Source organism: Mustela erminea, chromosome 2 (genome assembly GCF_009829155.1).
Source record: "Mustela erminea isolate mMusErm1 chromosome 2, mMusErm1.Pri, whole genome shotgun sequence".
NCBI classification, from domain to species: domain Eukaryota; kingdom Metazoa; phylum Chordata; class Mammalia; order Carnivora; family Mustelidae; genus Mustela; species Mustela erminea.
Window position 1 is genome coordinate 44,860,288 of NC_045615.1, and position 25,568 is coordinate 44,885,855.

Sequence of the window (25,568 nt, forward strand, 5' to 3'; positions counted from 1 at the left end):
TTATAGAAGATGTAGGCAAGGAAAATCATGAATCATGTTCTAATGTGCACACATTTTTTACTAAGGTATTAATAGTAGACAAAGGCAAAACGAGACACTTGTATTTTTTTATATTATTGATGGTGGGTTTCCCATTTCCTTGGAGAATTTTAGAGGGAATTTTTCCAATTTAATATAAAACATGAGTATGAGAGGGAAGAGGGGGAAAAAGAAGAGCCCAAAGAAGGAATTTATTGTACAGTGCATTAGAGATTTTTGTGTATGTCTACCTGTGTGTGCATATGTTGGAATGTTTGTCTTAATCAGTTTTATAGGTTAGGATATTTGGTCAAAGAATACATAGGTAATGATGAAATAGCCAGTTGTATACATTTGAGTAATTTAAATACCAGGAAGCCAAAAAAAGATGATTTAGAGTGTTCTAAATAAGCATAGTTATTATCTAAATTACGTTAAAGCATTTATTGTTCATTTAGAATGAGGTCTACTTGGCTCTTTATATCCGGTGAAGTACTAAGAAAGAAGAAAGTTGAAAATTCCTGCCCTAAGGGCATACCAAACTGGAAGCATCAGGCATGAACCAGTCTGTACACATGCGTGCACACACACGATGGGGAGTGCTCCGTGGCTTCTCTCCTGGGAATGCCCTGTACAGCGAAGGAAGTTTTGAGATGTTTTATGGAGGTAAGGGCCTGTTCATTAGGAGAATATTTCGGTACAAGAAAGGGAAAAGAGGATACTGAATGGGACGGATGGTAGTCAATCCACCCACTTGAAGCTTGAAAACAGGGATGGAGATAGATTGTGAGGCATGCTCATAGAAGACGCAACACCACTGAGATGGTGGAAATGATCCAAATAAGAAGAATTAGAGCCAGAGTGCGGCTTCATCCCAGCAAATGGAATGGCAGGACGAAATTCTAAGAAATTAGAGGCCAACTGTGGAGGGTCTGACCCTGTACTTTTAAGGAAGTAATGTAAAAGACCGAAGGTTGACAGTGGAAATTGCGTGGAATTTACAAGTAGGATTGTGTATATACAAATCGAGTGAAAACTTAGTGGTGAAAATAAAGACTAGACAGAAGGACAGTTTGTTTCCTGAAATCAAGCGGAAAAAAAAAAAAAAAAAAGAGCTCTGTGTGTGACTATGCCAAACAGGAATATTCTCTGTTTTATGAATTACTCTGTATTCTTATATCCTCCTCAAAGACACAGGGTAAAAACTGAACTTTTCACTTCCCAAAAACATGCTTAGAAACAAACATTAGCAAGCATTTGCAGGAAGCCTTTGGGACAGGAAAATATCTTTTATTTTAACCACGGGTGCCCGGCTCTCTAGGAAAGTCACCTCCTGTGTTGTTCCTGTGGCAGTTTTACCTCTCACCTGTCGATTAATAGTCTCTCCATGATAAACTCATTTCCTTGCTATGTGAGTATGTGTGACCTTACACTCCTTCACACATAACCTTGAAATGTTCTTCCTTGTGCAGCTGGAGTGCACCACTCACTCCTGGAGCTGAAGGAAACTCAACTGCCGAAACAGGTTTTTGTTTTTGTTTTTGTTTCTTTCTTCTTCTTCTTCTTTTTTTTTTTTTTTTTCCTAGACTTTTTCAGCTGCACTAATTCCTGACCAGCCAAAGAAATTCTCATGGGGATACTGTGGGCGAATGGGGACCAGATACATTTTGAGAACTTTTCACATATGTAGAACAAATGTCTTCCATTGAGGTTTTAAAAATAGTCCCTTTAAACTTTAACATGTGTCAGGCTGGTGTTTGCTCAGATAATCATAGGCCTGCACATGCAGGACCCAGTCAGTGCATGCCAGACACAGAGGCCCATTATCGCAAAATTATGTTTTTGTTGGTGTGTGAGTTTATTTCTAAAAATTGCTTCTTAACACATTACCTTTAGAACATTCCCATTCTTTAGTTCTACTTAGGAAGAAAGGGATATTATCACCCAGGTGACTGGTTTGTTAAAGGAAGATACAACAAACCTTCCGTAAGTATTGTTGTCAGGTCTGGTTTGCCTCTAGAAATTTGGCAAGTATGTTGATACATGTTTTCCCCTCTTCCTGCTTTCTTTAAGGGACAGAAGTGATTTAGGCGGGAATTGAATATGTCAGAGTACCTTATTCTTTCTTTTTTCTTCTTCTTACTTGCTAAATAGGAAAGTTCACCAGCTTGATGATGGAGGAGAACAATGACTCCACCGAGAACCCCCAGCAAGGCCAAGGGCGAAACAATGCCATGAAGTGTGGGTGGCTGAGGAAGCAAGGAGGCTTTGTCAAGACTTGGCATACCCGCTGGTTTGTGCTCAAGGGAGACCAGCTCTATTATTTCAAAGATGAAGATGAAACGAAGCCCTTGGTAAGTAAGAGAAAATAAAAAGCCCTGTGGTCATAAGCAAGCCAAGAGGTAGAGGGGTTTGCTAGAAATTGATGGAGTCTGAGGTCAACCTAATTTCCCTGGTCTCCTTCAGTTCATTGGCATCTTTCACACTTTTTCTCATTGTTTACTTTGGTTCAAGATGATGGATTTGCTAATTGAGGCCAAGAGGCAAAGCATACTTGTCTAATATTAATTTTGACTTTTACTAAGCTGGGAACAGGACGTCTGAGTCCCTCAGGCACACTTAGTTTATGAGAAATTTTAATGGACATCTGCTAGAAGCTATATATTATAGCCAAAACATTTTTCCTTTTCTCAGAAGTCAGTTACCAGCATAGATTTGAAGGAAAACTAGAAACACAACTTTCAGTAATTTTTGAGATACCTTCAGCATCAGTTCCCAGGGGGCTTCTTTCCACCTTAACTCATGTAAAATATAGATATGGTGCTAAATGGAACAACATTGATATATCCAATCAGCATACATAATACACTCTTCTGGGGATCGTTGTTGTGTCCTTTGTGGTTCCTTAGCAGTCTTGTATTTGCTTATTCACTTAACATTTTCTCAGCCACAAATCTCTAGGCTGCAATGAGAAAGAGGAAAAAAAAAAAAGAAAAAAAAAAACTCTAGCTCTTTCTGTAGCTATAACCGTCTTTCCTAGCTGGGATCATCAGTTGGTGAAGGGAGGTGCCTCCTGAGGTATCCCCAGTGTGTTTTCCCTTCATCTAGAGTTATAGGATATATAAATGAAAGAAGAAACATTATAGGTCAAATGATATAGACATCCCCAACAGTATGTTTTTGAGACTATTTCCCTTGTGTTAAAGTTCAAGAACTTAATTAGGAATTTGGATCAGGGCTCTGCTTTAGCATTTTACATTTTCAGACATAATTTCACAAAATTCTCATTTGTCCAGCTGAATTATAAAATAGCAACAAATGCACATTCTATAAATATTTTTGATTTTTTTTGAAATATTTTTTAAGCATTTATTTACCAGGACCAGGCATTAGATTACAAACTTATGTACATTATATTACGAACTGCTTAAAATAATCCTATGAGATAGGATTATCCCCATTTATGCATGAAGAAACCAAGGTTTAAGAATAATATGCATTACTCCAAATTAGACAGTGGTGCCATGATTTGCCTCCAGGTAAGTCCGAATCCTTAGCCAAAGACCTCATAAATAAATTAATAAGAATATCCCATAAGAAGAGTTAATAAAAATATCATGATAGTTATGGTGCATTTCCATACCAGTTCTTGCATTCCTTGTAGCAAACCAGTGGGGAATGTGGGGATTAACCATTACAGATGAAGAAATTGTGGCTTAGTGATATGAAGCAATGTGACCAAGATTGTATGGGCATTAGAAGCAAAGCTGTAGAGTCTTTTTTCTTTTATCCTACACTCTAGGGTTCTTTTCTCATTGTACCTTTTTTTATACTATAGATTTTTTTTATACTATAAATTACATTATGGTATCATCTTGAATATAAAATCGTGTTTATTAAACTTAGAAAGGGATCAGGTTGATGTGAGAAAACAGAATATGGAGGATCCAATATGGGGACTTTGATATGGAGAAACGCATGGAATAAAATGGAATTATGAGTAAGATCCAAAGTTTTATCCCAGGGAGTCTTACTCTGATACAGTCTGGCCACAATGGGTACCATTTGAATGATTAATTAGGTAGGACCAAGGACCTAAATGGGGGATAAGGAGAGCAGGGGATTCAGGAGCTGAGTGAGTGAAGGTATTAAAGAAGATCAAATAAATGCTCTGACTCTTTGATGAGTTTAGTGTATCTTCTAGTAATGACTGTGGGATAGCTTGGATTAGGCCCAAGCTCAATGTTTCTAAAATCAGAGAATTTGCAGATGTCAGAGAATATGCATAGGAACCCCGGTTTGAGGAACTCTGACCTAAGCTGCTCAAAGAGGATTTTATCAACCTTGGCTATGTTATTTTAATTTCTCTGTGTAGTTTCTCAGAAGGCCTACAGAGTTAAAGATGGTCTTCAGGGCAATGTAATTATTTTGCTAACAAATTGGAAATATAAATAAGGAAATGCAAAAATTCTGGTTAATTCAAATGAAAATTGCCTCAAAATAAAAATCACTTTAGTTGGTAAGATTTCTAAGATAAGTTGTATTTTGATATCATTATGTTACCATTGTTTCAAACTTGTACTAACTAAAATTAACAAAATAGAGTTTAAATTGATGAGAAAGTACTCATTTTTATACAAACCAGAGATAGGCTACTGTTATTTCCCAAAAAAAAGTTCCTTAATTTTTCTTCCCAAATATCATTTGTTAATAAAATGATATTGAGTTAAAATTTAGGGTAGGGGCGCCAGCGTGGCTCAGTTGGTTAAGCGTCAGGCTCTTGATTTATGCTCTGGTCATGATCTCAGCCTTGTGAGATTGAACCCGGTGTCAGGCTCTGTGCTGGGTATGAAATCTGCTTAAGATTCTCTTTCTCCCTTGCACTCTGTCCCTGCCAAATGGGGGTAAATAAATTTGAATTATTATTTTTGTATATCGTCTTTCATAATAGTTCAAGCACTAGGAATTTTGACACTATGTTTTTTAATCGTTTATACTAGTGTTCAAATACATGCACAAAGAATCAGATAAAAACTGACAATTTCTGTAGTAGAGGGCACTTAGTAATTTTAAGGACCATCAATTTGCCTGTGAATGGCCAATTCCTTACTTAAAAGTAGTTTCTAGGATGTCTGGGTAGCTCAGTCAGGTGAGAATCCAGCTTTTGATCTCAGCTCAGGCCTTGATCTCAGGATCATGAGTTCCAGTCCTGTGTTGTGTGAGCCTACATTTAAAAAAAAGAAAGAAAGAAAGAAAAGAAAAAAAAGTAATTTTTTTAAGTAAAGATAGATGCCTGGCACATTGTAAGTTCTGAAGCATATTTTTGAATGAGTTAGTGAGTAAATCAATGAAGGGTATCTGTGTCCATGAAGAGCAGAGTTATTACCAGGTGCTGTGAATAGTATTGACTATTCTCAACCTCATATAACCTCAACATAACTTAATCTATCAAATTATAATTAATTCATGATAACAAAGTTTAAATCACATTAAGTAAATCACTTTTATTTATTTATTTTTTACATTTTATTTATTTATTTGACAGATCACCAATAGGCAGAGAGGCAGGCAGAGAGAGAGAGGAGGAAGCAGGCTCCCTACTGATCAGAGAGCCCCATGTGGGGTTTGATCCCAGGACCCTGGGATCATGACCTGAGCCGAAGGCAGAGGCTTTACCCCACTGAGCCACCCAGGCGCCCCAAGTAAATCTCTTTTAAAGAATCACCTCAGAGAAGAGCAATTAAACATCTTGAAAAATGTTAAAACTGGAAAGAATTTAGTTGTTATAAATCCCTTCCTTTTACAGATGGATTGTGTGTGTGTGTGTGTGTGTGTGTGTGTGTGTACGTGTACGTGTACGTGCAGGAGTGTGTATGTGTGTGTATTGGCCATGGGATATTGTTAATGACTGGCAGGTGAGGAACTAAAAGCCAGATTTCCTTGTTCTTGATCCAGTCTTCCCTCAGTTTCACTTTTTGCCTGCTCACAAATTCTTAGCTTTTCTTTAGATTTTCTTTCCATCAGAACTCCTTCTTGCTTGTTTATTTTCAATATTGGTGCTTTCAAGCATAAGAATGCCCTTGGCTTGCATATATTTTGATGAGGGTTATTTCATTATTACTGGAAGGAACTTCACTAATGAAAAAATTCACCCTTTTAAGTATTCCTAACCAGTTAAAAGTTTTCAATAAACATAATCTGGATTTGTTTTTCTCTCTCTTGGAAGGCATTTATAAAAGGAGAGTATTAGCACCCTTGAAATGTGTGTTTCTCCTCCCCTAGAAAAAGGGTTTCAATTTATCTTAGTGAAACTTGTACAGAGCTTCCCCTCAACTCAATAGAGTCGACCTCCATCTTATCCTTGTTTTTAAAAAGTACACATCTGTTGGGGGACACAGGTAAGCAAAATTGTGATGGGGACAGATAATCATGTAAGCACTGGATGATCTAAAAACACTGATACAATTAATGTCAAACAGTAAGTGAGGATTCTGTGAAGGGGGGTTGAGGAAGGAGACACAAAGCAAGAGGTGAATGTTACCTGGGGTGCTGAAGGTTGGGGGAGTGCTCCAGGTAGTTAAACTGAGAAAAGAATTCAGAGCAGAGGAAAGACATAGAGTTGTAAAATACACCTCAATAGACAGCTTCATTTTGTGAGAGTGGAGAAATGACAAGAAATGGGGTTTGAGTGATAGGTGGGGCCACAACAACAAGGGGTGCATATGTTGTACAAAGACAACTATTCTTTGGTATGTGATGGGAAGCTATTTCCAGGACACCTATGCTACTCAAGTTGCAAAGCTCCATTAACTTGTTAGAAAAGAATAATGGCAGCCATGTTTAAAAAATGTATTAGTTTGCGCAGATGGCCATAACAAAAAGGTGGCTTCAAGAACAGAAACTTATTTTCTCATAGTTCTGGAGGCTGGAAGACCAAGACCAAGTTTGGTCTTTGGTGGAGCCTCTCTTCCTGGCTTTTAGATAGCTGCTTTCCCTGTATGTCCTCTCGTAGGACATTGCCTTGTGTACAGGAGTGTAAGAGAGCTCTGGTATCTCTTCTCTTCTAAGGACAAGAGACTTATTGGATCCTGGCCTTTCCCTTGTAACCTCATTTAACTTTAATTATCTCCAAATATAATTACATGGAGGTAAGGGGTAGGACTTCAATATGTGAATTTGAGGGGGGACACTTCAGTCCATAATATCTAATATGTTGCAAACCTCTGTTAATGAATATAATTTTTTCAATTAGGTTTTTCTTTTATCTACACCTTCACCTTTCATCTCTACTAGGACTTAATATATCTGATTTAGTGCATTATGTACTTAATTATTTGAACCCACTATTGGTGTCTTACATTTTTATTCAAATTGCACCTTGCCTTCTAAATATTCTACAACCTGCACAAGTTTGAAAACATAGAAAGTCTCACTGTAACTTTTCTTGTATTTTCTTTTTGAGCAAAAGGCAAAATACCTATAAATTCTCCTCTCTTTGGAGACAGTGCCTGATTTGTAAACAAGACTTCCCACCCCCTGATCAGGGTCCTCAGGCAATACATTAGAGGTATACCTCAAAATAGAACTATTTCATGTTTAAAATAAATCAAACTAAAGTTCTTTGTATCCTATAATTTTTTAAATGGGAGAAATGTTAGTTCATTTAGGGCAAAGCTTTCTCTTCAAATCATTTTCTAGTCTTGTACTCATACAGATACTGATTTTACTCAGAACAGATTTTAAAAATAAAGTTAAGATGTGCCTAGCTGTCTCAGTTGGTCCCAAGGTCACACATTGGGTCCCACATTGAGTGTAGAGATTACTTGAAAAAAATGGTATTCCTAAAAAATAAAGTTGATTTTGGTTGTTTTCAAATAACAACAATAAAACACAGAAAAATATTGTGTGTAGCCAATTTTAAAAAATGAATTAATACACCCATAGTTATTATAAACATTTTATAAGTACTATAGTTTTCCAGTTTTTAGGTTATATTTTTTCTTCTTTTATCTTTGAAATTAATTCCCACTTGTATATGAAAAAAAGTTAAAACTATACTGTGTGGAGAATCTGAGAAAAAGAAAATTTCTTCCATCAACCCTGAACACCCCTAACTCCTTTGAATAACTATTTAAAATGGTTTAAAAACAGATTTACACCAAGTTTGGCGACAGTATCTGTTTGACCGTCTTTCACTAATGATAATGACAAAAGACTAATGATAATGACAAAAGACTGTGACCTTAATTACAGATATTGTAGCAGGAGGGCAGCAGCTGAGTCAGAGATAAAGTATCATCATTGTATTTATTCTAAATATAAGGCAGTTGTGTAGATGTTGAAAATGAATCCAGTGATGAATTCTAGTGCTTTTTTGAAACCATCTGTTTTACTTCCATCATGAAGTATATCATTACCTGAATAATAGCTAAGGTTCTAGTTTGGTGATACTTGTGAGTGTTTTTGACATACCCAGGGTATTAGAATTTGTTAAGCAGTGATTTTTTTTTTTAATTTTACTTATATTTTTATTTTATTTTTTAATGGCACAGCTGCTTTTTTTTTTTTAAGACTTTATTTATTTGAGAGAGAAAGAGAGAACATGAGCAGGAGATAGAGGGAGAAACAAACTCCCACTGAGCAGGAAGTACAACATGGGGCTCAGTCCCAGGACCCTGAGATCATGACCTGAGCCAAAGGCAGACACTTAATCAACTGAGCCACCCAGGCATCCCAAGCAGTAATTTTTAGAAGCCAGCCTGAGAAACTCCTGATGAAATGACTAAGATCCAAACAGACACCAACCCAATTAATCTAGTCTAGATTGTCTAGAACAGACATTGATCTGATTGTGTGGAGAGGGTTCTTTTCTGGACATGATGAAGATGACATTATATAAACACTGAATTTTCTTAACTTATAGAGAATAAAATGATTTTGAGTGAATTATAGTCTGAGGGTTGACCTCTAAAGGTGCAAGAATTGATTACCGATTTAAGAGTAAGCTCTGATTTTACATATTTAATGAAACTTGTGAGTTAATGAAATCAAGAAATCTCTAAGGCACTTGGTTGGGAGTGGAGGAGATTATGCTAAGTGAAATAAGTCAAACAGAGAAAGTCAATTATCGTATGGTTTCACTTATTTGCGCAGCATAAGAAATAGCATGGAGGACATTAGGAGAAGGGAAAGATAGAGGGGGAGAAATCAGAGTGGGAGAAGAACCATGAGAAACTATGGACTCTGGGAAACAGAGAGTTTTAGAAGGGAGGGGTGGGGAGATGGGTTAGCCCAGTGATGGGTATTAAGCAGGGCATGGATTGCATGGAGCCCTGGGTGTTATATGCAAACAGTGAATCATGGAACACTACATCAAAAACTAATAATGCACTGTATGGCGACCAACATAACACAATAAAAATAAATAAATAAATAAATAAATAAATAAATAAATAAAATATATGAGCAAGAAGAAGACAAAACCCTAATTAAGTGTTTAAGGTAATATTAGGAACCTTGAAACTTGGATTTCATCCTTAAAATCACAAACTGACTTTCTATGTAGTAACTGAATCTCTTGGTATTTAAAAAGATCTATAAGATGGTGTTGTGTGTCACCATAAATTTTATGGGAAATCTTAGCTCATTCCTAGAAATGATTATATCAAGAGATGATGTTATTAATAAAAAATATTATTTTATTCTGTTTTTCATTGAAGTTTTTTTTTTTTTAATTGCTTACTTCTATGCAGCCATTTCAGAGTGGTTAAAAATATAGACTTTGAGTCAGGTTTTTTGGAATTGAATCTTGACTCAGCCAGATACTAATTATGATACTTTGAGTAGTGAGTAATCTGGATTAAGCTTCAATTTACTAATCTGTGCAATGAGATGATAATAGTACCTATGTCATAATATTGTTAAGAGGATTGAATTAACTAATTTATGCAAATGATCTTAGAAAGCGGTGGCACATAGTAAGCATAAAATACATGTTAGCTTTTTCTATTAGCATGACAAAAAGAACTTATTTAAGATACTTATTCTACTTGTTCATTTACTTGATTTTTTAAAAAAATCATCACATACATTTCTAATGTGCCTGTAGTTATGCTAGTTTCCAGGAAATACAAAGGTAATATAACCAATTCTGTAACCAATATATTTCTTCTCCTCCCCCAAAAAAATAATTTTAAAAAGAAGCAGCTTTTTTCTCAGGTAGAAAGTCCAAAGAGATTCCAGGTAAGTGAGGAGGAGATCTTCTTGGTCTGCTCCAAATAAGTGTTTAGAAACCTAGGCTGCCAGAGATTTTATAATTTTAACTTCTGGCTTCTAAATTCCCCATGGGGTCATTCCTTTCCCTGTCAAATAGAAGGCAGATATAAAAGGGAGTATTGCATAGAAGGTTGGGCTGGACCAGGTGTAGTGAACTTCTGTTCACATTCCATTAGCTAGAACTGAGTCACATGACCAAACCCAGGTGCAAAGGGGGCTGATCTTGTAGCCCAGCTTTATCCTGGGAGCTGAGAAGAACATGGGTATTGAAAAAGAGCAGTCCCTGCCACAGGTGATGTAATAATATGAAGCATCATGAATTCAGGGTTAAATTCCAGTGGCTATTACAGATTACTGCAGTTACTATACAATATAATAACTATTTACCTTTGGAGGCCATAGGAGGGACACCTATTACCACTTCAAGATTCAGGGAGAGGTTTTCAAAAGAATGTATGTTGAACTGAGAATTGAAAGATGATACAGCTTTATTACAAGCTGTTGGTGTGGTATATATGGCACAATAACAGGTGAAGGCCATGGCGCTTTGGTAGATGGTTGGGAAGTATGTTATGGGCAAGGGAGAAAAGCAGACAAGAAGTCATGAGAGATACAATTTGGAGAGGTACATACAGACAAGCAAGCCATGTTAAGGACACTGTGTTAATAGATTTTGTCCTGAGACCTTCTGTTTTCCCTGCTTTTATGTGCCTGTCTTCCATGGTTTATTGAATTTAGAGCTAAAGAGTGAACATAGGGCTCATTCTAGATGTAGCTCATTGTGAAGGAATCCAGAGTACCCACCTAACCAAAAAGTCTTCCTCTGACAGTTCTGCAACTCTGTCTGGGGTTTCTGTAATTGGTTATTTTGTATTATGACATAATCTCTAGAAAAATGATGGGTAAGTAAAACACTACAGGTAAGCACTTGACCTTCTGTCATACATTATTACCTAAGCATGAATTGCGTATACCCATCAGGTCATTTTTGACTGTAGACAGAAGGATTGAGAAAATCTGTTGCTGCTGAAGGGGACACTTGTGGTGAAGAGCAGCAGGTAGTGTCTTGGACAAGCGTAAAGATTGTTGGGGTACCTGGGTGCCACAGTCAGTTAAGTGTCTGACTCTTGATTTTGGCTCAGGTCCTGATCTCAGGGTCCTGGGATTGAGTCCTGCAGTGGACTCTATGCTCAGCCTGGAGTCTGCTTATACCTCTCCCTTGGCTCCTCCCTCCTGTTCTCTCTAAAATAAATAAATAAATAAAAGCTTAAAAAAAACAAACAAACAAACAAAAAAAAAACCACAAACAAACCCTTGAGATTGATGGGTGGGACATGGTAGCCAGTGAGAACAGAGTTATGAGATTTCATCCTCGTAATTTTCTCCAGAATTGACTTTGTACAATATGGGCATTTCCCTAGAAAGCAGCTGAAGGCAGCTGTTTTGTGTAGATTATCGAGTCAGACTGCCTGGGGTCAGATCAGACTCCATCACTAGCTATAAGCCTTAGGTAAATTTGTTTTTACTTACTTGATTAAATTATTCATCAGTTAACTATAAGTGATAGATAATACCTACATCACAGGGTAGTTGTTAGCATACCTGAAATGATTCTAGAATACTCTTTTTTCCTAGAATACTTACAGGACCTGACTAAATATTAAGTATTGTTGCTAGAATCATCATCACCATCATCATTTTTTTTTCCATCATTGTCTATCAGGATACCCTGTCAGGATCTATAATATTTACTTTATTACTTGAATAATGAAGAAAATAATAGATGGTCAGTTCATATAAGTAATGCTAACTTCAGAGCAGAAGATAACTATTTTTACTTGTGACCTGTGCTGTTAAAACACTGAACTCACAGGGAAAGATTCTCAAAAAACAATGCTCACCTCTGTAGGATGTCGTTTCTCTTTGTTTAAATTACTTTTGGGGCTCCTTCAGAGCTTATCAAAATGATTATGATAGCAAAGGAGACTTGAAGGATTTTCTTTGAGAACTGGACCACCCCAGAGAGAAGCAGCCCTGGTTTTCTTATCTTATTCCTCAACCCCAGTTGGAGAGTGAATTACTGGAATTGAATCCCTTGAGTTCTGCTTCTAACATTTAATCATATTGACTGAAGCCTTTTGTATTTGGGATGCAATTCAATATATGGAACCAGATAGTCTGTATATAGATTATCTCATTAGCATAAACCTAGGCATATTTCCACTCTCTCAATTAGTGGAGAAGAGAATTTGGGGGGAAAATGAATAGGTGAAAATGTGGTTTGAACATTTACATTTATAGTGCTTAGAGTAATGTATTTTAAAAGGTGACTTTTTCCTCCCCTGATATATGGAGCATTTCACAGCCATTTGCTAGTTATTTTCTCTTAAGTTTCTTTCAGGAACTCAGTCTTCCTGTCCTTTCTTTTTTACCATTGTCTTGCCTAGTTCCAGCTGATCTCTAATTTTCTAGCACTATTACCATATGTTTGTTCATTCAGTGAATATTTATCAATTGTAAAATACATAAATTATTCTTTATAAAACGTTTTGACTGTCTTTATGAGAAAGCAATGCCAGAGGCATGTATTGGTATTCTCACTTTCTGAATTTTGGCTTCTTTCCCTTAGCATAATATTTTCAAGATTCACCTGTGCCTAGCGTGTATCAGTAGTTCATTTCTTTATATGGCTGAATAATATTCCATTATATCTATATGTCACATTTTCTTTATCCATTCTTTCGTTGATGGACGTTTGGGTTGTTTCCACTTGGAGACTATTATGAATAATGCCACTATGAGTACTTATGTACAAGGTTTTGTGTGGATGTATATTTTCATTTCTCTTGATTATTTATGTAGGAGTGAAATTGATGGTTTATATGGTAACCACGTTTAAACTTTTGAGAAACTATGCCAGTCATTTAAAAAAAAAAAGATTTATTGGGACACCTGGGTGGCTCAGTTGGTTGAGCATCTGCCTTGGCCTCAGGTCATGGTTCCAGGACCCTGGGATCAAGTCCCATATCTGGCTCTCTGCTCAGTGGGAAGCCCGCTTCTCCCTCTCCCACTCCCCCTGCTTGTGTTCCCTCTCTCACTGTCTCTCTCTCTGTGTCAAAGAAATAAATAAAATCTTTTAAAAAAATTTATTTGTCTGAGAGAGAGAGAGCACATGAGAGAGAGATTGCAAACTGGGTGGGAGGGGCAGATGGAGATGGAGTGAGAGTCTTAAGCAGACCCCCCACTGAGCATGGAGGTCCACATGGGGCTTGATCTCACAACCCTGAAATCATGACCTGAGCTGAAATCAAGAGTCAGACACTTAACTGACTGTGTTATCCAAGCCCCTTCTATGCCAGTCATTTTTAATGATTAAATTTCAATGTAATTTAAAACAGAAGCCTCATGCTTACTTTTAATTTCATCTATGTTCCTCTCCATCTTAGCGCTTATCAGTCCTGAGGAATATTTCAAGCAGGGAGGAAGCACAGTATGCCTATGTTCTTCTCCTCTCTCTCCACCACTAAAGATGGGGGAGTGGAGGGAGAGACAGAGACAGAGAGGCAGCAGAGACAGAGAGAGTGAGAATGTGTGTGTGTGTATGTCTGTGTCTGAGAGAGTCATGCACTGGATGCTCTACTTCTTTTTGAGGCCTGTCATATTCAGAACTGACAGGGGAGGGAAGAGGAGATCAAGGACAAAAGCATCTCTAAGATCCTATCGCTGTAGGAGACTACAGCGGTTCTCTTGTTTGTCTGGCTGAATTCATGGTTCTTTATGACCATCTTGACCTCCCAGGAGTTTGGAGATGCGGCAGTTGCTATCTTGTCCTCATTTTCCCCCCTTCAGCTCTCCGAGTGGGCAGTGCACCCACAGCTTCTTGCTGCCAGGCTTTCATTACCAGGTGTCGCACCTTCCCTGGTTGAACTTGATCTCCTGGAAATTCAGGTGTAGGACAAATGTAGCACTCCAGGCTCCTTTATATTGTCATAAAATTTTCTCGGCCCTGCAATTCTTTTGCCCTTTACTCAGGGATATGTCCAAGACACCCCAAGCACATTACAAAGTTAAGAACAACCTGACAGTCTCTCCAGTGGCAAGTGATTCTTCTGGAGTTCCTTCTCTTTTGCCTTGAGAGGCTTAGGACTTTCCTCCCATACTTCTTTCCTTAGGCAAAAAGAAGACAGGTAATAGTGCTAGCCACAGTACTAGTATCTGATTGGGTTGGATTCTGTTGTTTTTTTTCTTATTCTGTTAGAATAGAAAGGCACTTAGCTGGTGCCTGGGTAGCTCTGTTGGTTAAGTATCAAATGCTTAATTTGGGCTCCTGTCATGATCTCAGGTCATGAATTCAACCCCTGCCTCCAGCTCCATGCTGTGCATAGAGCCTGTTCAAGATTCTCTCTTCCCTCCACGTCATTGTAAATGGCAAGATTTCATTTTTGATGGCTGTGTAGTAATCCATTGTGTGTGTGCACGCGCACGCACACACACACACACACATATGTATATATATCTATATATAGAGAGATATATACCATATCTTCTTTATCCATTCATCAGTCTATTCATCAGTCTATGGATATTTGAGCTGCTTCTGTAATGTGGTTATTTTAAATAATGCTCCAGTAAACATACGGGTGCATGTATTGATAGGATTATTTTCTTAATTCCTTTTTCTGATATTTCATTATTAGTGTATAGAAACACAACAGATTTCTGTATATTGATTTTGGATCCTGAAATTTTACTGAATTTTTTATTAGTTCTAACAGTTTTTTGTCAGTGTCTTTAGAGTTTTCTATATATAGTATCATGTTATCTCCATATAGTGGATGTTTTACTTCTTCTTTTCCCATTTGGGTGACTTTTATTTCTTTTTCTTTTTTAATGTCTCTAGTTAGACAAATACAATTTTTAATATATCAACATATTGAACTACTAAAAATTTATCATAATCAACACTACATATATTTTGACAAGATAAAATATCTTTCTCTTATAACTCATTGTTCCTGTTTTTCAAAGTCAAAGAAGAGATTAACAGAATCCACTCAGTGTATTAACATAAGCCTTGCTAAATTTTGTGAGCCTGGATTCCTACTTACATATATTTTCTAAGTACAGAGTCACAAATGCTTAAATAAGATGGCATCCCTCACTAGAGTTAAAACCATATTTCAGATAAATAGATGCACACCTTCTGTCAGGCCTCCCCTGTGGCCAATCTTGAGAAATGAGGTTATTAGAATAAAGAATGGAATCTATAGATGTAAGCCCACTGACCTGGATGTGGCTGAATGTACAGACGTCCTGGCCTTGGTTTCAGCGTGCACTGATTATTTAACTAAGCTAGCATAGCCCTAACTTAACTCTGGTATTTAATGTTCAGAACCTCCTCCAGATAAGGCAGGCAAGAAACATTAGCACTAAGACAGCTTTCCAGGGTCACATTCCTGCATCTATGTTGAACCTTTTTCCTAGGTTTTTTGTTTGTTTATTTGTTTTGTTTTGTTTTAAATGCTTAGACTCAATACTTATATTTTCTCTGGATTTTCAAAAGATACTTTGAAAATGATGAGATACATCTCATCAATTTTTGTCTTTTATGAAACCTCAGGGCTCTCCTGAAGTTCATGGACTTCATTTGTCCGTTAGTGAGGTATGTCACCTTCAATTAATCACTACTCTGCATCCTTCCTTTGTTAAAGGAAGGCATAGAACTGATGGTTTCAGAGTCACTTTCTAGAGTCAGGTGACACTTTCAGAGTCAGGTTCCTAGAAATTTTGCTTAAAAACACAAATGTTTTTTAAAAGTAGACTCCCGTGATTCTTCCAGTAAGCTAATACTTTTAATTATTTCCTAAATCATTACATTTACCTATAAAATATACATTGTAGAATATACAATTATTTTGGAAATGGGTAATTTTTCTTTAGAGTAAAGGATAGAATAAAGGGAAATATGAACAAGAATTCCATTTTTGAACTATAAAAAGATTTCACCAACATCTAAGTGTTCTGTTAGTCTGCATTTTGAGTATTTGGGGCAAAGATCTTTAGTGAAGGCAGTTTTAGTCCATCAGCACAAATAGTGACATAATTACTTATCTAAAATTCTCAGTATTTTCAAAACTACCTCTTCAAAGTTTCTTCATTTCACATGCAGTTATGATAAAAAGATAGTGCTTATTTAAAATATGTTTCCCTTTTTGACTTTTAAAAATGCTTGAGAATGTTTTAAAGATTGAAATGAATTTGCCCCATCTCATGCCCTTTTCCTTCTACAACTATGAGATGTAGAACTGATGAAATAGATAACTTGGCTAAATTTTTTAAACATGCATTAGATTATTGTTTACTGCTTGAGATTCTATCAGTTAATTCATTTTTCAAAGCAGAGTCTGCAAAATTCTTTGTCATTATCCAAAACCTTTGCAATGAGGTCAATGTAAATATCAGATATTAATTTTTCATTTCTTATAACACATCTTAATATTACTAGGAAAAATAAAAAATCTCAAAATACTTATGGATCTCAGCTAATAGTCTAAATTAAAGCTTTCAACATATTTTAATTAAATTATTTTGAATCACATAATTTGTTTTGATCATAGAAATAATTTTTAGCAGCAAAATTTGTTGCCTAAGTTTATATGTCTCTGATCAGCTACCTTACCTGAAATCATATTTTTGTTTCTGGCCTGTTTTCTCCTTTTCGTTTCTAGATTGAGAAACAGGAATTGTGTGATGCTGTCCATGGAGACTTGCTTTATGTGACATTCCACACAGTCAATAGTTGTCTAATTTCCTGTTTGATTTTTGTCTGAAAATTTCAGATTTTTTCTTGCAAAGTATATTAGCAATATTACTGAATTCTAGAAACTTATTTTATTTAGTTAAACTTATTTTAGAGTGTAATTTATTCAAGCCATTCCTCAATTACAAATTTTTATTGGAATGTCAATTGAAACAAGTTTCAGCTAATAAAAATTGAAGATACCCTTTAAGAGGTAATTCTTCACTCTATTGGGGATTTCTAGGAAGACAAAAAGGGAGTAAACATTTATTACAAATTGTTATGTGTTATGGTCATGTTCAGTACTTTATTTACATTATTATCTCATTAATTCCACAATATTATATGCATAGTCTTTTATACATGGGGAGACTGAATTTAATAAGGATTAAAAAATTCTATGGCCCAAGGCTAACAATGGACAAAACCAGGCAGAACAGTGAAACAAATTGTGTAAAAAGAAGGCCAGGAAGGAAAAAAATGTTCTGAGGGGGTGGGCAGGATCCAAGCTAATGTCAAAAGGTTTCTGAGTACACATATTTGTCAAATGTGAGAGGGGGGATAAAAAGAAAAAAGAAATGGATACCTACTTTAAACAGGATATAGCTTCTATAAATCCTTGCTAGGAACCCTGTACTTCTTGAAATAATGATAGCAATTTAGAGACATACTTAGGGTTCTAAGAATTATGTTAATAACTCATAATTTGAGAAGTACTTGGAGAAGAAGGAGAGTTGGCCTCCTGTAGGCAATACTTGGTTGTTGGGAGATATGCTCAAAGAATGTGTATCCAAGATGGGATGCATGGCCTGCTAAAACCCATGTACTTCCATCTCATCCTCAGTTTTTGTAATTATTCATGAAAAGAATCTCTCTTGGCTTTGTAGACATCTGCAGGTGGTTCTCATATTACACTACTCTGATTCATCAATACCTCCTAATCAACCTGTGTTTTAACTTCTGGCTCTCTTGACAAACTCACACAATGAAGAGGATTTCATGGACAGAAGCAGTTGAGATGTGTTCTGTTTCTAACACAAGACTCAAGTGATACATAGCAGTGGCTGATGATTGTCTTCTGACTTCCTATACATCACATGGAAATGGCTAGTAGGAAATGTACTACATGCGTGGACGAGTAGCAGGGAACTGAGTAGAGCATGCACTGGCCTATCAAACCCACCTTTCTGTCATTCTTTTTTGTGGATTTCCATGGAAGCAAATCTGGAAAGTACCTCTGGTGGCTGAAGTCCTAGAGAGGAACCCAAAAGAATTCCCAGTAAAGGCTCTCTTTTAAATTATAGGTCTATTTCAGGGTTATGACTTTAGAAGACACAAGGCTATGGGACTTAAACACTGCTGATAGGATGATATTGGAGAATAGATTTGGGCAAAGAATGAAGTTACTTTTTATAATTTAATGGAATTGAATAGATGAAAGACGTTTAGTTTCCCTTCCATTCTCCTTATTCCATTCCCAAGGAGAGGAAGTTCTGCCTTGGCAGGTCAAAACTGAGGGTTTTTTCACTGGCCACTGTACTAGTAATGGTTCACAATAATGGGTTTAAAAGGCCAGTCTGGTACACGTCCTAACATTAATCCCCATCCACTGCTTTAGTTCTCAAAGGACTAGTATCCAGAAGGAAAAAGGGGCAATTATATCTTTACCCTTGCAGCTGGTTTGTTCTTGGCCCAATATATAAAAAGACTTGATCCTGATCCCTCATTAGAGGAAAGATTTTGGACTCCCTGCATCTCTGATTTTCTGGGTCACTTTTTGTATCTCTGCAACTCTCTGACTTGCTTGTAATCCTTTTCTCCATCCTATCTCCAGCCACTATCTTAGGGGCTCTTACACCTCTCTGGGATGGTCTCAGTAGAGGGCTTTTTGCTTTGGAACACACCCAGTTCTTTCTCTCTGTCTCACAGTCACCTTTCTCTCATTCATGCTGTCACTCTTTCAGGTCTGTTTCTGGGATAAGGAATTATATCCCAGTTTCATGGTGAGACTTAGATTTGAGTTTTTGAGTAAAAATTCAGGAAAGAAGACACCAAGGTCCAAGGCCACTTACACTCATCCTGCATAGGGAAAAGGAGTCTTCTTTTGTCAGCACTGTTTTATCAGAGATCTATATAGGACTTTTGGCTCAAAGCCTGGGCCAATAACAAAGTGTTTTGGAGGGGAAAAAAAAAAGTGGTTTGGGTCTTACTTTAGTACCTTTGACTCATGGTGACACATGATTCACTGAAAGAAAGACTGAGATATTTCTGTAGTCTCTGCCAAGTGCCATCATAATACTACTTTAAGTGGGATGCCAATCCATATATCTCATACAAAATGGTGCTTGAATATCAACAGTCTAAGTCTATCACTTTAAAGAAGAAGAAACTGAGGATCATAGGAGACTGACATTTGTATATAGGGGTTCTCATGCTTGATAAAACTGAAAATTGCTTAGATTTACATAGCTCATGTTTTTGATGAGGGTTTCCAATCGAGGCCTTTTGCTATAAGTTCTGAGGGCAGAGAAGACACAATAATTCAGATGTGCCCATTTCTCAAAATGGAAGATGGTTGAATTCTCAATCAGAATTATTTAAGTGTTTGTAGTAATAAAAAATAACTGTGTAACTATTATATAATCTAGGGCTGCCCCATGTTTTAATAGCTATTTAAGAATCCCATTGTCCCCAGGTAATATTCCTTCATTGACCCAATAAAAGAATGGAGGAATGCTGCATTCCCTAAAAGTGAAGGCCAAACTATAGTACCATGTAGTGCTATCTAAGAAAGGTTCCTCAGTAGTTGAGACCGAGATAAGTGGTAGGCAAAATGAGGCATCTCATGCTCCCTATGCTAGAGTAATCAGTACTTAATTCATGTGAGTGGTAATTTTTAAAAATAACATCATTTAGTAGGTCACATTGATGTTGATAATTAAATCATATTAATTATATAAGTATATTAGTATACTTATAAGTATATATATTTTAGGGTTTTTTTTTAGTTTGTTTAGCACAGATTTGTACATTTCTTTATTTTATTACCATAAAATATTTACATTAAAAGCCAGTGAGAAAGTTTTTCCTTTTGAGATGCATGTATTAGTCAAATATGACATATAGTGGTCTACGCAAGCAGCATGTTAACAGATGAAATAAATTCAGTTGTATCCAGCCACTTGCTAGGATGGACTCTTGGTTTTCTTTCCCCATTCTTCTTTTCACCCTTCCTTCGCTCTGTAGTTCATGAATAGGTGTATGCACGCTGACATAAGCCAGGTATAGTATTTGACCTAAAACAAGTCACTGCTTTTGTGGAGCTAGTTATAATGAGGGAGACAACCACTGAATACATAGTAATAACATAATAAACTGGTATGAAGGAAATGAATAGACACCTAGACAGACAATAATGGTGTGGCAGTGGTGGTAAGGGCGGTGGGAAAGCCAAGAGTCATACAAGGAAAAGAGGGAAGGACATTCTGGCCTCTGGCCTGAGGGAAGAGCCCGCACAGCAGAAACAGGCCCGTGAGTCCATAACTTCATTAGCTAAGGGTTTCTCATCATGCCTACCTTGATCTTGGAAACAGTTTCCGTCCAACCAATGTTGCTTTCTCCACGAATCAGTGACTGAAGACTATGTATGTACGTGACCAGATTCTTCACAAAAGCCCCCTCTTGCTTTTTTTTTTTAAATTTAATTTAATTTTTTTTTTCAGCGTAACAGAATTCATTATTTTTGCACCACACCCAGTGCTCCATGCAATACGTGCCCTCCTTAATACCCACCACCTGGCTCTCCCATCCTCCCATCCCCTGCCCCTTCAAAACCCTCAGGTTGTTTTTCAGAGTCCATAGTCTCTCATGGTTCATCTCCCCTTCCAGTTTCCCTCAACTCCCTTCTCCTCTCCATCTCCCCCTGTCCTCCATGTTATTTGTTATGCTCCACAAATAAGTGAAACCATATGATAATTGACTCTCTCTGCTTGACTTTTTTCACTCAGCATAATCTCTTCCAGTCCCGTCCATGTTGCCACAAAAGTTGGGTATTCATCCTTTCTGATGGAGGCATAATACTCCATAGTGTATATGGACCACATCTTCCTTATCTATTTGTCCGTTAAAGGACATCTTGGTTCTTTCCACAGTTTGGTGACCGTGGCCATTGCTGCTATAAACATTGGGGTACAGGTGGCCCTTCTTTTCACTACATCTGTATCTTTGGGGTAAATACCCAGGAGTGCAATTACAGGGTCATAGGGAGGTTCTATTTTTAATTTCTTGAGGAATGTCCACACTGTTCTCCAAAGTGGCTGCACCAACTTGCATTCCCACCAACAGTGTAAGAGGGTTCCCCTTTCTCCACATCCCCTCCAACACATGTTGTTTCCTGTCTTGCTAATTTAATTCTATATTGATGGTGCTTCCTGGTTTGCCGAATGCCTTGTGGTGGCCTTTAATGTATAAGCTTTTGGGTTTTTTAAAGAGAGAATAAAAGAATGTTTCATGTCACTCTGCCCATCCATGATTTCCTTCTTCGTTCTCTGTCCAGGCTGGGGCATGGAGATGAAATTAGTGGCTTCCTCTTGTGAACTCTCATAGAGTCCTGTGAATATCTGATAGCATTCGCCACAGAGGATTGCTGTTATCTTTCTTATCTAACCATGATGGCTTGAGTCCAAAGATCTTATCACATAGGACAGTGTCTGGCAAACAGTATGAACTCAATTTACATCTGTTGACTGGAAGAGTGTCATAAACTGATGTTCAACATGAGCATATCATTCTTTGAAGTGTACGGTTATGAAAAATTATTACAGAAGAGTATATATACGTAATTTTTCAAAGTAATGACTGTCTACTTTTATACTTGGGATTGTTTTAAATTACTAATTGGGGTTAAAATAAGTGAAATATTTTTTGTCTTTCTAAGGTTTCAAAAATGTTAGCCTTTATGTTTTATTGTCAGTGCAAAATTTCTAACACACAGGGGAGGGAATATGAAGACACGATTGCAAAGTCTTTGTACCCTGAATACCTGACCTCTTTTTCTGACCCATAAAGTTTCTAATTTAATTCGGATTTAAAATGAGGAAGCACGAGAAGTCGTCTCCTCTCTACAGGACGTCAGGTGATATTCTTAGAGGTAAATCACCAGCAAGGTGAAGCTTGCAGGGGAAGGCAACTTTGTAAAAGAAATTGCATTGGAGCTCAGAACCAATGATGGATAGAGATCAATAAACTTCACCATCCCCTTTTAGCTCTACAGAGTAAGGCTTCTGTAGGCATTTGCATGGAGGTGAATTATGTTTGATAACAGATGGAACAGATGTCTAACAGAGATCAGAGGACCTGGATTTTAGTCCTAACTCTACCACTTAAAATGTGAAAAATTAATGATTCTACAGGCTCATTTTCTGATCTTAAAAAAGAAAAAGATAGAAAATTGCATTGGAGGTTAGCTAATATTTCTTCTAGCTTGAAATTTTAAGAGCTCTTAAAACACACCTTTTATTAATATTCTATAAATTCTTTTTAACTTATAACACACATATATACGAGCGCTAGAACATGGGGCACTGTAGCACTGGTAGTCTTGACTAGGGAAAGGAAGTTTTATTTTTTACATTTAATATTTGAACATGTTCTTTTTATCATGCAATCATGATAATGACCAGTTTGAGGAGTATCTGAATACTTGCTAGGTAATGAACCTGGCTCCTGCTAACACCTTCTCCACCTCTGGTTAATCTTACCTGGAGACACATAAACCTTTTGTTCCTATCAAGCTATTATTGTCTTTGATTCTCTCTTTTGAGGCTAATAATTCTTCTTTGGATTTAGCTAGAGATGTATCTTTGGAGGGAGCAGGAGTTGGTTAGAATGGAGGCTGACTGTGCTGCAGGGCAACCAGTTCAACACGTTGCCTTTGTTAAACTTGAAACAAAGGTACTTTACTCTTTATACCAAAAGAAAAGGACATTGTGTTGATTTTGAGACACAGATTTGCATTTTGTGTTCTTGTGCTTTTTGGGAGGGCTTTTAGCTTTGACACCTCTATGGTCAAAATTAGTCCAATAAATGTACACATGTTATATAGTAATCCTATATGTTAAAAGAATGCTTTCAAAGTACAGTCAAGAGCTAAAAAAAAATGTGGATTTTCATTTCAGAAACGTTTCCCTCTTATTTGTAAGTCCAGAAGTAAAATCTGATATTTTTTAAAAGCCATTGCTGAAAATATCCATACCATGCCATATTTTTGTACAAATCTCTATAATGTGTATTTTGCATGTCACTTTAGATTATCCCCTTTTTGAGAAGGAAAGGAGAATACCCTCTTAAAGCCATGCATAATGTCTGACTCAAGGCAGTGAATTGGTAACACAAAGATGTTAATGTTTAGAAAATGCCTATTAATGTAATGAAATTTTAGTTTGTTTAGAATGGAAAAACATCCTTTTTCCCTTTCTTCCTCCCTCCCTTCTTCCCTCTCTCCTTTCCCTTCTTTCTTCTTTTCTTCTTTTTTCATTAAAATAAACACTTACTGAATATGTGCCATGTGCCATGTTTGCTCTTCGGAAGAACATACTTTACAGTAGACCCGATTTTACTGTGGGATGCTCCCTACAACTTTTATCCATATCACTAATGTACTTTCAGGTAGACCTAAAGATGCAATTACTTAAAAATTAACATAAACACCCTCACTTTCTTCAACACATTTGCCACAATTCTTAGATACGTGTGTGAGGAAGAGTTAGAGTAGTCAACGTCAGTGAAAATAATTGGTTTTAGTTTTCACAATTGTAAAACAAAACATTGACAAAAATGGTTTATAATGCTCTGCCCAGGCAGCACCATTGACCTGGCAGGGACAGAATGGGATACGACAAGTAGAAACCAAATAATGCCTGGAAATGTGCTTTAATTCTCTTTGAAGAAAACTGTGATGCATGCTCAGAGTTCAGCTTTATCTCAAGGATTCTCACCCTTACATGCCTTGCAGTCTCATGCCTTTGGGAACAGGGCCAGAATTGTGTCAGCAATGAAGGTCAAATAGCAAGTAGAGAGTGGGCGGTGAAAAAGACCAGCAGTCAAGGTCCTGAGCCTCAAAATATAGCTATTTAAAAACAACTGATGAGTGGGCATTTCCTAGTTTTTGCTTTGTCTTCCATAGAAAATATTGTTGTCCCAGTGGTGTCTAGATAAGTCCCAGATGAGCTAAGAGAAGAGTTGAGTTAAGCAATTTTTTCAGGGATTCAAGGAATTCCTTTCTGCTTTAGCTAAAGATGACTATGGTTATGAGAAAGGCAGTTAAAATCCTGTATGCATTTTCTTCCCATAACCTTACTTCTCTTTCCATTTTAAGACCAGCTTTTCTAAAATGGAAAATGGAAACTCCAAGGGCTGGAATCTTGAATATTCTTCTGAAATAGAAATAGAAAGACTTTTATACATTAACCAGTTCAACTTATTTAGTATGAGCCTTAGGGGTTCTAAAGACCAAAAAAAAAAAAAAAAGAGAGAGAGAGAGATTTTTACAGCTTAATAGCTAGATTTTTTTTTTTTTTTTAGTATAATCAGGACTATGGAATGTATTTTCAAGTTTACCATTATGATTTTTCAATAGTATTCAAAATGTCCATTTTTTTTTAAGATTTTATTTATTTGACAGACAGAGATCACAAGTAGTCAGAGAGGCAGGCAGAGAGAGGGGAGGAAGCAGGCTCGCCGCTGAGCAGAGAACCGGATGTGGGGCTTGATCCCAGGACCCTGAGATCATGACCTGAGCTGAAGACAGAGGCTTTAACCCACTGTGCCACTCAGGTGCCCCCAAATGTCCATTTTTTTAATGCTGATTATGTATCATAATATTTTAAGTCCAAGTACCTTGTGAAATAAAATTACTAAAACCAGGGTGCCTGGGTGGCTCAGTCAGTTAGGCATCTGCTTTTGGCTCAGGTCATGACCCCAGGGTTCCAGGATCCAGTCCCACATTGGGCTCCCACTCAGCGGGGAGCCTGCTTCTCCTTCTGCTCTTCACCCTGCTTTTGCTTGCTCTCCCTTGCTCTTTCTCTCTCAAATAAATAAATAAATAAAATCTTTAAAAAGTAAAATATATAAAACCATCATTTGTAAAAAAAACGAGGAACATATTTAAGTAACAATGATTAGCATGTTCATGCAGTATATTCACCCTGTCACCACGAAATACTGGATTTTTTTAAAAGCAGGAATTTCATTTTTATTGTAACCCTTAGTATTTGAACATATATTTTCTGTAGATGTTACATTCATGAATAAATTAAGTATCAGAACTCACGCTTAGGAAATATTTTTTTACTTGGTCTCAAGATAATAAGATTTTATTGGTGTGACTTAGTTATCAGAACAAAAGATAAAGTTGTTTGATTTTCTTTTCTTCTTTAAAAGGAAGTGGACAAATTCTCCTTCCCATCACAGATCACCC

General features: G+C 36.8%; 1 protein-coding gene across 2 annotated transcripts in view; it reads left to right on the forward strand.

Moving 5' to 3' along the window:
* The window catches only part of ARHGAP24 (Rho GTPase activating protein 24), a 509,415-nt gene that overhangs the window by 81,568 nt on the left and 402,279 nt on the right, over window positions 1-25,568 (forward strand). For both annotated transcript variants that reach the window (XM_032332776.1, XM_032332774.1), the window contains exon 2: window positions 2,171-2,372. In XM_032332776.1, the coding sequence (XP_032188667.1) occupies window positions 2,190-2,372 (183 nt within the window). In that variant the 5' untranslated portion in view covers window positions 2,171-2,189. The remainder of the gene's footprint in view (window positions 1-2,170; window positions 2,373-25,568) is intronic.